Source organism: Ornithodoros turicata, chromosome 4 (assembly GCF_037126465.1).
Source record: "Ornithodoros turicata isolate Travis chromosome 4, ASM3712646v1, whole genome shotgun sequence".
Lineage (NCBI taxonomy): Eukaryota > Metazoa > Arthropoda > Arachnida > Ixodida > Argasidae > Ornithodoros > Ornithodoros turicata.
In genome coordinates, this window is record NC_088204.1 from 17644984 (window position 1) to 17658697 (window position 13714).

The 13714-nt window shown below is 44.7% G+C and overlaps 1 protein-coding gene across 5 annotated transcripts in view; it reads left to right on the top strand.

Annotated features, from left to right (window-relative positions):
* The window catches only part of LOC135391209 (uncharacterized), a 147620-nt gene that overhangs the window by 129184 nt on the left and 4722 nt on the right, over positions 1–13714 (top strand). For 4 of the 5 annotated variants that reach the window (XM_064621362.1, XM_064621360.1, XM_064621363.1 and 1 more), the window contains 14 exons: positions 2432–2635; positions 3079–3366; positions 4419–4548; positions 4984–5165; positions 5242–5396; positions 5508–5658; positions 6711–6796; positions 7073–7295; positions 8253–8552; positions 8643–8810; positions 9206–9391; positions 9479–9569; positions 10266–10338; positions 13170–13340. In XM_064621362.1, coding sequence (XP_064477432.1) covers positions 2530–2635; positions 3079–3366; positions 4419–4548; positions 4984–5165; positions 5242–5396; positions 5508–5658; positions 6711–6796; positions 7073–7295; positions 8253–8552; positions 8643–8810; positions 9206–9391; positions 9479–9569; positions 10266–10338; positions 13170–13340 — 2310 coding nt within the window. In that variant the 5' untranslated portion in view covers positions 2432–2529. Of the gene's footprint in view, positions 1–1178; positions 1377–2431; positions 2636–3078; positions 3367–4418; positions 4549–4983; positions 5166–5241; positions 5397–5507; positions 5659–6710; positions 6797–7072; positions 7296–8252; positions 8553–8642; positions 8811–9205; positions 9392–9478; positions 9570–10265; positions 10339–13169; positions 13341–13714 lie in introns of those variants that run through there. The other variant, XM_064621364.1, reaches the window with a different exon arrangement.

Sequence of the window (13714 nt, forward strand, 5' to 3'; positions counted from 1 at the left end):
ACGATTGTTCTCCGCAGGGTAATTTAGTCAGCCGTAGGTGGAGGTAGGCGTTGTTTGGCGTCTGAGGTTTGCGCTGGCGCAGGTTTTTGTTTCGCATAACGCCCGTGCTTTTTCTAGATCAAGTACGATGCAGACGTTGCCTCGTTGTCGATCATGGAGGCGTTTTCGGTGCTTCTCTAACAACTGCATCATCAGCGCGTCCGCAAACCTCGTTATTGTCGTCTGCTATATTCTCATCTGCTCATTATTGTAGTCTGTTACTGTCGGCTTTCGCCAAGGGCATAATTGAGGCGAAATGCGTGCGGGCGTTCTTTTTTTGCTCTTTTCTCGCGGGATGCACGCGCGGAATGTTCTCGTCGAGTCAGCGGGTATTCCTCGCGTGCCGACGTAGCGGCAAGTATTCTGAGCTGAACAATGCACAAATGTGGTTGCTCTTTCAAGAGCTTGCGTTGCATTTATTTGTCTAGGGAACGTTTCGAAGTGTCGTGCTGGTGATACTATTGTTGCGTCATTTTCGAACTAATAGAAAATTATAAGTAGGGTCTGGGGAAGACCTCTCTCAAACACGGCAGATGCATTTCGCAGAATTTCGTGTTGGATGAATTCTTGATAACTGACTCCACGTTGTTTTCCGCACCACGTACTTCGGTAGCTGGGTTCACGTGGTTTTACTGCGGAGATTAAACGGATCATTGCACTCGCTCGTAAAATAAGTTTATCTCTGTCCCTAGCTAACGATTTCAGGGTATTGAAAATAAATCTGGACCTTTCGACGAGCCTTCTTTGGGTGCGCATCCTGGCAGGATCATTCATCCATCCCATTGTTTGTATCGTGCACGCCCTCGAGGCCTCCCAGAAGAACCTTGGTATAGATGGCGCCACTAAGATGAAAGTGTAAACCAAATGCGCACATATAGTGCCAGGCCTGAAAGCATAGTAAACTGTTCGGCTAGGAGTTTATTTTATCAAGTGGCTATCTATCGCACATTTCCTGGAAGTGGGGGATCCCTGCATAGGAGAGACGTATCTTGGGTTTGGGTTGGCAGAACTGGCCACCGCTCCAGCATTCTACGAAGCAGACGTCCGCGGGAGCAGTGCGATTCGCAGAGAGACGTCGTCTGCTTTTCTTTATGAGATGATTCCTGTTCATCCGTCTCGGAATTGTTTACGGTTATCGCATCGGCTATAAGAGGGAAGGGATCGCACGCTGTGGCCTGTCAGTCAGAGAGGTCTTAGCTTATAGGACGCGCGACTTGCGAAGAGGGTGCGGTCCTGTGGTTCGTCAAGCGCTCGTCTGCTCCAAATAGGATTTGTCTCTGGAGTTAGCGGTTGTCAGTAAACATAGTTTCTGTGACTATCACTGGGAGGCGGAAAGAGTAAGTGATATGTAAGATCTGTTTATATCTTAGTTGCGCTCGGAGCTGGAATCCGTGATGTGTTTCGCGGACGTGGAGTACATGAAACATGTGTTTCTTGATCTGCGCAAACCTCTTGATGCCTCAGCTATGTTATCCGTGTTTGTGTTCCCCGCTCACGCACTCTGTATGGTACAACCCCACACCTCGCCGTTTATTGTGTCGTATATGTCGCGGAAACGTTGCACGCAGAAACACGGCGCCTGCAACAAAACATAGCGGCCATCTCAACAGAGGAAATGATGCCGCTCCGCTCGGTTTCCGCTGTCTTGAACTCGATGCTTGCCTTCTACGGATCTGGCGCCGAGGAGATAGTTCTAGCGATGCAATGCGCACAAACACGATGATTCATTCACTGGTGGGAAGGTTCCAAAAGAGAAGTAGTTTGTTCTGCATTTATTCCATGCAAAAACACAACCTCTCGTACCCGGAGAGATCTCTTACTGTATCTCCTGCTTGAATGTGTCACATCCTTGCCTATCACATCTCCAATTGCAACGTCCTGCATATGTCTACCCGCTGTTACAAATGATCCTAAGCTCTGACCAACCCGTTTGGCACTCGCAGAACGTGCTCAGCATGGGGGGGGGGGGGGGGAATAAGCCACTGGTCAATCCAGGAAAATACTTAGCTCATGAAGTGGCCCTCAGAAAATATGACGCACAGCTTTAGAGGAGCGTGAGAACAGGTTTTATAATGGCCAATGAAGGTGGCAAGGCCGTGGCCTTCCCTCAGGGGATTATTGAGCGTTATTTTTTGTACGTCTTCGTTTTTTTCTGCCTGAAGCCCGCCCTCCGAACCAGAAAGATCATTCAGGAGGCCCTTGAGGACAACTTTTTTGTTTTTTGAGCAGCACCGTACAGTGTTATTCACCTCTGATGCGATGTCCCTGTAGTGGCTCATGAGCCTGTTTTCCTGTCTTGGCACGATGACGCATAACTGTTCTAGGTTTATTAATCTGCTGAATGAACTGATTGGAAAGTGAGCTACATTATTTTTTATGTCTGTCATTCCAGTCCTCATGGAGCCCGCGGCTATCATCAGTAGTAAACCGTAACGAAGCTGTAGTCGTTCAAGCGTAATACCTGCAGCCCCACCAGCTTTAGTCAAGAGTATGGCTGGATCATGCGTGTACACATTCATCAGCGGGGTACTCCTCACGTGTGTGATCTCGTCATGGGCCATGGCTTGCACCGGGATCTTCAGGAACATCGAAGGAGGTACGCTTGTTAATCTTGTAGCTTTCCGCAGCGTGATGAGGTAAAGGTCTTTTTAGGAGTGCGGTCCTCCCATAGCTTTCACTGTTCAGGGCGTCCCAGATAACGTATACCGAGATTGTAAATGATGGAGCACTCTACACAAATGAAACCAAATTAATTTTATTAGCAGTCATGTTTTTTTCTCGTTACCAGCATTTTTTTAATTGTGCCTAATTAGTGAATTAGATTTGATTAATTAGCCAACTTTGTTTTAAGGGTTGATGTGATAGTTGGATTGAGGGTCGTGAATTAGTGTTTGTAACATGCTCAGTCTTTTTCTTTTTTTTAGTCTCGACGTATGTTAGTTGGGCGCATCCCGTATAAGTTATTAAGCCTTGTGATTGCACACATCTATCGTGACATCATCAGTGTGTGCTAACAGCTTACCGACATTTTCTTTCTAGACATGCCATCAGACTTCAACGTTTTGGAAGGCGGACCATTTGGGATAACCTGCAATATATCGATTGGCAACGTAACAGTTGCAAATAGCACGTTCGAAGTGAACGGTAACTTCCTGGAATTCAAGTTCAACAACCATGTGATACCAGAGGATCGCATCATCAGGGGTCGTTCCTCCATCACATATCGCAAGAGCGTCATGACAATGGCTGACGAAGGCGCATACTACTGCAACCTTCGGTTCCCCACCCAACTGTTTCACATCTGTGCCACGCAAGTGGGCGTCGGAAGTAGGTTTCCCATTTCTTTTTTTCACGCTTTTGCAAAGACGTACAGTTTGCCACAACATTGAACCAGTGTGAGCCTTGTTACAATGACACGTGGCAGGAGGAAGTGGATCACGTCCAGTTACGTGGGTGCGTGCAAATAGTTATGACTGAGGCAAATGCGAAGCAAATAATTGTATGACCGGACTAGGCGGTAGTGGCGGCAGTGATGTTGTGGAGCATGATGCTGTGGAGCATGATGCTGTGGAGCATTGTTCAGATTGGAGCATGGGAAGGCCCCAATGACAGGGATTGGTAGATCAGACTGATGATTTAACGTGACATCACAGATTCGAGGGTGCTCTTTTTTTTTTAGTTGCTGCGTCTGACGAGCATATGTCTGACACTGCCATCGGGTGCCGGCAGATACGAGCTGCAGCAGAGTGGAATGAAAACGGTCAGCGTGTCCATTATGTATCATCCAGCAGAGGACCAAAACACATGTACATTTGCAGTAAAAGCAGATAGCTGCTGGATCCTGTTTCAGGGTGATTCCCAAGTTATTCAACAGTGCTTTAAGAGCGCTACTACATTCAACACACTTCAAAGCACCTTTAGAAGAAAATTATTCAAATTTTGCTAATGTTTGTTTCGCTGGCGACATCCAGCAGAAGCAGCATGTGTGGTTTCTTGCATAGCTCTGCCCTGGGACTTTCATCTAACACTAACTTCTGACTTCTGCGAGAAGCAGAGCCGAAGGAAAGTAAGCGGAAGCATTACAAAACACGTCAAATGTGGGGTGTCTTCTTGCTGAGTGGAGGAAACATTGTGTGACACCAACTCGTTGTCGTTTAGGCGAGGCATTGTTGCGTACGTTCTCCTGTGGCATTTTCTGGCTCTGCACTGCTCACATGTATTCAGTTTAGAAGGATGATCAGATTCGAAATTTGTATACAAAATTTCATATCCAATTCAGAATTTGAATTGAAGTCCAGTGTTCCAGTGAAGTTCCAATTGAAGTCCAGTCCAGGTGTTAAAACACATTCTTACTAAGCAATTTTTTTTCATGGTTCTAGCCCTGCCACCTCCTGTGGAGAACTTCAGATGCGTTGCGTACTATTTCAAGTCCCTGAACTGTTCTTGGGAGCTGCCGAGCACATCAATCACAACGCATTATACCCTGGGCGAGATGTTTGCCCCTGCTGGGTGCGACACATTTTTTCACATCTATGCTATTCATAGAGCCTGAAGTTTTAGGGTTTTACCCGATTCTTCCCCGAATTTGCACCCCAAATTGAAGGTTACTTCTTTAGGGTGAAACCCGATTTTTACCCGGCAAATTGCCCCCTCTTTGACGTAACTTGCTTGGCAGCAAACTCGGTTACTCCACCATTTGTACCGAACCAGTTCAGTTAGTTTTGAGTAACTGAGCCCAATTTCTCCCAGAATTCAGCGTACTGGATGTTTTTCCCACCCGAATTTCCATGAATTTAGAGCACATGTTTATTTACCCGATTTTTACTCCCCGAATTTAGACCAAAATATTTCCCGAAAACTTCAGGCTCTAGCTATTCAGAAGACTTACGACTACGAGACATTATAATGTCGCATTCGCTGAATACCCGCTTCTCCCCCATGCAGTAGTATCCCAGGTTTCTACCGGTATTGCCCAGAAGTTTCCGATGATAAGATGTCCTGTTCGTGGGCACTGAATTCAAAGGCCCCGTTTCGGAAGGAGACACGGGACTTCAAGCTCATAATGACGGGAAACAACACCCTGGGAGTTTCGAAGTGGAATTATACGTACAACCATTTTGCGATACGTAAGTACATTTTCCTCTACTGAGAAGAGGATAAATTTTGTGCATAACGCAAAAAAAACATGTTCTTCAATTTCAGTGAAAGTCTCAGAACCGAACAAGTTTGACTGTTCGGCAGTTACAACACGCAGCGCGACCCTAAGTTGGAACGATCCAGAGGAAGTCAGAGAGTTGCCGTCCCTGCAGGTGGTGCACCGGATACTTTACAGATCAGAGTACGAACATGAGTGGAAGGTATGCTCTCTACAGGCTAATTTCGTGTCATTGCACGTATAGCTCTATCGGGGGGTGTCTAATCGTAAAACAGGATGGTGTTCGCTAAATTGTTTGGCTTGTACAACCCAGGTCCTTGAAACTGTCAACAACACGAAAATGATTCAGAATCTTCACCCGTTCACAAACTACACTTTCCTGCTTGCATCAAGATCATCAAATACTGCACTGTCCGATCCATGGAGCAACAACGTCACTCTGGTACAGATGACTCTCCCAGATGGTGAGCCGCCTTTACAGTTTGTGTGTAGCTTCTGCTGCCGAAAAGTTGTGTGCAGAACCAAATTAAAAGGTGAACAAAGAAATAGAACTGGGCGTAATATAAAAACATCTGTAATCCTTGATACATAAGTAGGGCCTGACTTTTTAGGGTTATACCCGATTATGCCCGATATTTACCTCCCGATTCAAATAAGGAAAAACAGGTTTAAACTTGGATTTTCCCCGAAAACTGCTGGACCAGGGGGAAATAGAACTCATCACAACTAACACACAACTCTGGAAAGTGTGTTGTAACTGCATAAATATGCTAATACAAACAGTCAGAACAGAGACCCTGCTGCCTCTTAGATGCCTAGAATAAATATTGAATATTGATGCTCTGTGTCTACTGGTGCATCATGCGTATTATGCCGAGTAAACCAAAGATTTACGCCTGATCCAACCCGATTCAACCAGAATTAGGTAACCAGAGTTAGGTTTCAACCTGATTACAGTCGAATTATTGAAGCAGAATATAACCCGATATTTACCCCTCGACTTTGCTGGAAAACATAACCCAAAAAGTCAGGCTCTATACTTGATTACAGTGTTCTGCCATCTTATTGGAGTTAGGCAAGGTGCATTTTGTGCCTTTTTTTCCCCCGGTCCCACCCATTGCTGAATGAGAAAGAAACATTTGAATTGAATTGAGTTGAATAGTGCAACTTCGTTATTAATGGTCACAATAATTACTGAACAATCCTTAGGTTTAGCAAAGTGAGTAACGTCAAGTGCTGCACAATCAGTGCCATATTTTACTGGGAGTATAATGTGTGTGTTACACATTGTAAAAAGTGTCTGCAGGAGGCAGTTTATGTATGTATGTGTGTTTGATTTGGTTGTGTAACAATACTCTTGGTACAGATGCATTCGCTTTGGTTTTACGATGGCTATTTGCATAGCCCTGGTGCTTTGCACCTATCCAACATTTATTGTATTCTGCTACTGATTGATGTGGTTGCATGGACAATTCAATTTGCAAACAAATACAAACAGCATGAATTGTTGTTGCAGTACCAGAGAGAGCCCCGGCGATATCGCCAAGCGGATATATGGTGCAGAACTTCAAGTCGAAGAGAAGTGTCATTCTTAACTTTGAGGTGAGCTTTCTCTTCTGCAAACAAACAAAGGAAGGCAGAACTGGAGACAAATACATGTGCCTTAAAGGCCAAAAAATGTGGCTGCTGGAAGACTGTTTTTGTTGCATCCGTCAGCAACTGACAAATAACATGACGGATCATGTTCCTTATAGCAGAGACGAGAGTTTTTTTCTTCTTTTTTTCATCAATGCATTAGCTATGTAGATGCTTGGATTTTGGAGCCGAATTACAGTGACACTGTTTGAAATTATAATCCATGTCCTCGTTGTATTTCAGAGCCTCAGTAGAGAATACTGGGCAGGGGCAACGTTGAATTACGTTATCCAGTGCTGCGAAGTCAACGTGCCACGAACGTGCTTCAACAAGACATCCGAAGACCCCACAGTCACAGTTGATGGGTTACAGCAGAATGTCAGCTACGAGTTCAAGATTTGGGCACAAAACGAGAATGGGGTCTCCAAGAGCCATTCTACAATCCAAATTGACCGCTATGATGAGCGTAAGGGCAGTTTACAGCCTGTGTGTTTTTGCATTCAGCAGGGATATCCGAGCTTCTTTTTGCTCCACGGGCCTCCGCGGAAGCATTGGGACGGTCCTGATTGAGTTCTCACGCAGGAAAATGGTAGAATGTGTGGGTTCAGAATAGAATAGAAATGAAAGGAGGAAGGAAGTCTTCACTCAGTGACCAAAGTAGTCTCGTTTTCACAAATCCAAGACTGCATGCATTCCTCGTGATACTCACGGGGGACCCCCAAAATGCTCTGGGCACTGCAGCAGGAACTTGTGGTGACGTCAATAAATATCTCATAAGTGGTGGTCACAACTGCAACTGCACTTCTGCGTACACTCAGATTTTTGTCTTTCCTTGTGTGATGCGACATGGACCCAGGGCTTGCATTCCAGAAAGGAGAAGCTTCTCAAAGGTTACCAAGGTTGCTCACGAAACAATTTGGTGTTCTCGATTAATCCAACTTGGAAACCAGTGCGTAGTATTTAGGCAGTGCAGTGAGACAGGCAAAAGAAAGTGCCTCTTCCTATGGGCGCCAAGGATAGTTTTCATGAAGGCAGCAGAAATAGCGTTAAATGTCCAGTTCACATTAAAACTGCTGTTTTTCTTCGCTTATGTATTGTAGCACATAGAGGTAGCTTGTCGACTCATACAGTTGCAATCTTAAATTCTTGATTCTTGCCTTGGTGCACTGTCACCGATGCCACTGCTTGTGCCCTTAAATGGCAAATTATTAACAAGAGTGGGCTGCGAACTTTATAAAAGCAGGGAGGTCGCTATTTCCATGATAAGTTTGGACAAAACTTTCAACATGTTCTGTCTTGAGAGCTTTCCACTTTCACCAGTGAAATTCGTGTTCAAACTCATGCAGGCGTTAAAGGGAGCACATGATTCTTGTATGGTTTGAACCCGCCACTCATATTTTCTATCTTTTCACCCTCCATGCAGTATTGGGAGCACCAGAAAACATAGAGGTAACGGCCCTGACGCCAAAGGAGTACCGTGTCTCCTGGAGAGCACCATCAGAGTTTGTGGAAGACGACCTGACATACACAGTGTTCTGGTGTCCTCGAATGGTGCCTCGATCCAATGCTTGTAATGACACCCTGAGGTGGCTGACCACAAACAACACCTCGGAGAAACTTGAGCTAGAACCTGACCACATTTACCAATTTGGTGTGGCTGCAAACAGCAGTGATAGGGCGTCGGGAATGGTGTGGACTACCTGCATCATCCCAGTTTCTAGAGGTGAGTGGCTGAATGACCTTTTGTTTTTCTCCCCCCACCCCTACCACCTCCATAAGCACGGCATAAACTCTTGCGTTTGTTTTCATCCAGAGTTGGAGAAGATTACTCAGGTAACTCTGGAAAAGGATGGCCCACACAGCTTGCTCATGCGCTGGCAGGTGGAATGTGGAGTTCAGAAGCTGCTGATCGACGGCTACCAGATTGAATTGTGTGAGGTTACCAGTGAGTTCCGGAAGTCTGCACTGCATGACAGTTCAGGTATGAATGCGTGGCTGTTTATTTTGCTTGTGGTATGTAGCTGTTTTAAAACTGGTAGATTGCCTATCGCACTGCTTTCCCATTCTGCAATATTGTTAGTTTTCTTGGCATATGCTTTCCACTTTTTCTTCTTTTTTTGTAGAGTGTGGCACGCTCTTTGAGATTTTCTCATAAATTTCACTTGTGGAACTGGAAAATTGCTTTCCTATGCAACATTCAGTTGTGTAGGTCACATGAGGGCATATAGCGTGGGAGTCTTTATTCCTGTGCAGGCCCTCGTGGTAGAGGTCTTTCAGCATATTCCCACGCCACTAGTTTCTACTAGCGATGCCCCAGGACCTCCGGGGATTTTGAAGTCATTCACAAAGCTAATCTCTCTGTCTCTGTTTTTCTAGGCTGCCAGCAGGCGCATTACAAGCCCAGCGAGTGTCACATCTACAATGTGAGTGATCCCGTTGTTGAAGATTCCATCTTGGATGGCCTGAAGCCACGTACAACTTACCGCGGTGCGATAAGAATTTTCTCCAAAGGAAGCTTTACTGTTGACAGTCCTGTGCAGTGCGCAGTGACAGATGCAATAGGTAGGCATCGTTCCAAACTGTGCCCTCGCGCTCGCCCATGGCATTTGCACTGTGCTTACACGTCCTCGTTGTTTGTTTGTGTTGCAGGTCCTGTGGTATCTATGATTGTGGGCATCGCTGTTGGGGGTGCCTTGGGACTTACACTTCTCGTGTTTGTGCTTTATCGCATGGCTGTATGGTAAGACCTGGTATTATGTCCTAGTCCTAGAGCACTTCAGAAGACTGTGTAATTTGCTCAGTCAAAATTTTGACCAATCAACTGTACGTACGAAATAATTCCATCGAGCTTCGACGAGGACCGTTGAATAGTGAAACCACCTAATGCTGTAGCTGATATAAATACAGCCTTGTGTTTTAGGGTAAAACCTAGTATGTATAACTCATTTTTACTCCCCATTACGTAATCAGTTTGGGAAAAACCTGAAACCTCTGAAAGGTCAACAAAAAGTGAAAAAAAAAAAAGCACAAATTCAACCACTTGTGTGGGCACTGAGGAGCACTAAACCCTTCACTCACCACTGCTACCAACACCGCTCACCAGTGCAATCCTCCATCCAAAAATTGGCTCGCTCACGTGACATTGCCCAACTCTTTTGTTTTAAAACATTCTAACATAAAACCCCACTTTTTACCTCCCAATTTGTACAAAACATAAAACCCCAAAACGCAAGGGAGTGCGTATTGAACTTTTTTTTGTGTGTGTGTGTACATGTTACATGTCGTTCATTGGGGAGCAATCCCCGAAGCACTCTATAGTTACCGTAACACACTGTGTGCTAAGCACCTCATAGACATGCTCAAGGGCTTCCAGAATACATTTGTTACCTATTTGTCCCCTGCTTTACTTTCAGTGTTTTTGTTCCTTTCTTTCTAGGGTCAAGAAGAAGTCTGACATGATAAAAGAAATGAAGGTTCAACTGCCAGATGCTTTGCATTCTTCAGAAGAGGTTAGGCTTTCTCCAGACTATTATGCAGGACAAATCAATGGCTCCTTGGTACTAGTAGCAGCAAAGGGATGAAAAGGCAGTACTCAGCTATTTAACTGTATATTTTCCGTAAGGTGCGTGTGAACCTGAGCTAAGGCACAAGTTCACGTTCCAGGCTGGAATGCTGGCAACCTTTGACATTGCAGCTCCTTTGTTTCATGCTCATCTAAATGGGGAACAATGTTCCGCTTCAGTTTCATTTTCATAAGCTTGGCATTACTTGCTCAGTTGTGATGCTCGAAAGGAACGCTGCCCGCCGTGCTTTTGAAGGCCAGGCGTTAAGGACACATTGCCGCTTAGGCTCAAGCCATCCAAGTAGTTCTGGCTTTCAGATCGTGAGCAGAACAGTGTTTTTCTTGTCATGGTCTTGGCAGGTTGTCATCACAGATGAATAGTACTTAATCAGTGTCATGATCTAACTTCATAACTTACCATTCAACATTATAAGGTTTTTGTAAATAAGTGCGTGAAAATTGAAAAGTAGGTAGGAGACTTTGCAAGAAATTCTCGATTCCATTTTGCCATTCCTGCCGTTTCGAGGTAGAGCAACACTGGTGTGACTGTGTGTGACTAATAGAAGCTTGCATGATATGCGAAGTCTCTAGAAGTGGAGCCCGAGAAGTTAATATTTTTTAAAATAAATAATGCGCAATGGTGTTGTGATCTTCTCTCTTCAAGAACTACATCTATGAGGGCTGCCATTGCATTCTATTTATTAACCGACACTGTCATCCCCTCTGGGTCTGGCTGTTGCATGTACTTAATTCTATTAGAGACAATAATGTGCTGCAGTGGTACAACAGAGGAGCACTGGCATTATGCTGCTGCAAGACTGGCAAATCCCAAGTTTGTTAAGATACACACGAGCTCGTCAAAGGGATCGTTCAACTGCTGGCTCCCAAAACCTGTTAAACACTATATTGTCTCGTGTAATTTATTTCCACAGTCTGAGCTGGATCGCTGTTCTGTCCTCTGTTGTAATTTTTGGAAGTTTGTTTTGCAAATAAAATTAGGTGTGCTGGTAAGGGATTCTGCACTGAAAGACATCTTGGCATTTGAAGAGATACACTGGAAATCTGAACCTGACTTTGTGTTGATGTGGCATGTAGCCTCTTGAACACAGTATGTGCTGTTTCAAAAAAAAAAAAAAAAAATTTTTTTTGTCGTCTCAGTACTATCTTGGTGCGCCTGCTTCATGAAACCTAAACTCTGACGTTGGTCTAGCCTTGGCATGGGGCTGATTGAAACCTGGGTGTAATGAATCTAGCCGATTTGCCCTTTTCCGAGTACCGTATTATTGATACAGCGGCTTCAAAATATGAGTGTCTTCTACAGCATAAATTATAAGGTTGCAGGAAAACGTACTACGTTTCTGCATGCAAGTAATAAATACATGTTTGTAAACACAAACATAATGGATGTGTCACTATAATGGATGCACAGATCAATCTCCATTACTCAGTGTAACATGTTGCATAGTTTACGGCTGTCAGTTACAGTAATTCCTACGTGGCAATAAGTTATGTTTTCACAATGAGTTAATAATAATAAGTTAATAAGTTTATGCTATGTGAGGTCATCACTGCAAATGCTATCACTAAAAACCACTAACTATAACACAGGTAGGTCATGGCCACTGTAGGACGCACACATTGATAAGATCTAGACGTCTTTTTCGTATAAAGGCCCTGAAGCTGTGCAGCTTTTCATTGGGGAAAAGGATAGTTTCCTTCTTGACGCTGAGAAAGTTGCAAATCTGGTTCCTAGTGTTTGGATGTCAATGTTGCAGGTCTCTGAAGGTGTGACGGAGCTGAAGACTTGACAGACCGATACAGTTATGTCTTTTTTATCTGGGTTTTGCTTTACCAGAAAACTCATTCGTATAAGCGGAGTTGGAACAGTGTCTTCCATTAGAACCCCACTCAGTTATACACAGTTTGGTGTCTGGGCTTAGAACGCGGTGAAGATTCAAGATTTCCTCCAGCTACTTTGACACCGATGTACAGGCTGTGCCGTTTTGCCCCTGCTTGTACGCTTGACCTCAGCGTTCCCTGGCAGGATTCTGCATGTGATTCATTGGATATTCCACGAATACGTGTACAAAAAGGTTATTTAATTTGTTAATTAATGGTGCCACTGCGTGCAGCAGAAGCACTGATTGAGGACGACGATGTGGGCGCAAGTTCCCCAGTTGTCAGGTGACACAATATTTGCTCAAGTGTAGGACAGCACCTATCGTATCTACCTGTCAAGTATCGCTTATTGTCTCCAAAATAGTCAGCAGGGTTTCACATGTTAGAGCTCATTTATGATATCTTTAAAGAATAATAATGCTTCTGGTGCAATGGGGCACATCTGCAGGGCTTCTGCAAGGTGCATAATGTAAAAACCCCGAGACTAGGGAACACGAAGGAACAGACACAACACGAAGTCTGCAAGGTGTCCATTTTTGTGCTTCAGCACTACATAAGGGTGGCTATGGCAATAAATGTTGAATGGACATTTAATCAAATCGTAGCCTTTTGTACTTAGACCGCTGTTACACCCCAGGTTTCAATTGAGGACAATTGGTCATTAAATTCATTGCCACAGTGCAATGTAACATGCCAAGATGGAAATCTTTGTGCGGAGAACAAAATCCGTAAGCATGATGCAAGTCAGAGTTTCAGCGAGTTTCCCGCGAAAGAGTATTTTCCAGCCTCTTCAGCAGCTAGCCGATTAACAGTCCCTTTTGCTGCATGCAGCACTAAAAAGGGTATGCTAAGGCTTGCCTTTTTTTTTTTGCCTTGCAGAATCAGATGCAAAGCTACAAGAACAACCAAAATGGAGTGGTTCGTAAGGCAAGCGACGCGAATGGCAGCCCGCGTAGCATCTATGGCCGCTCGTTTGGTACGGACGGTGGTGTCAATAAACAGAGGCATAACTCTGGTCACTCTGAAGGCAGCAGTTCCTCCACTGACGAGGTAAGGAAGCTGGTCGTCATACGACAGCGTTGGGAGCACTCGAAAAAGCACTGGATTGCTTTGGGGGGGGGGGGGCACGGCTTCGTCGGTAGCCTGGCTTGCGCACTCCAAAGCACGCATGTGATATCGCAGGTCGTCTCACCTTGCGACAGTTTGTGTGCGTGGCTGAGTTGTGCTTCATAGAAAAAGCCGGCATGGTAATAACCAAGGAATCTGAGCCGCTCTTTTAATCACATGTGACATGACACATCACAGCTTCAGCCTATGGCAACTATTACAATGTTTAAAGGTTACCGATGCGTTCATCAGGCACGGTACGAAATCGTTTGTGTCGCTTGCGTCCATAAAAATAGCACAGCGCACATGAGCTATTA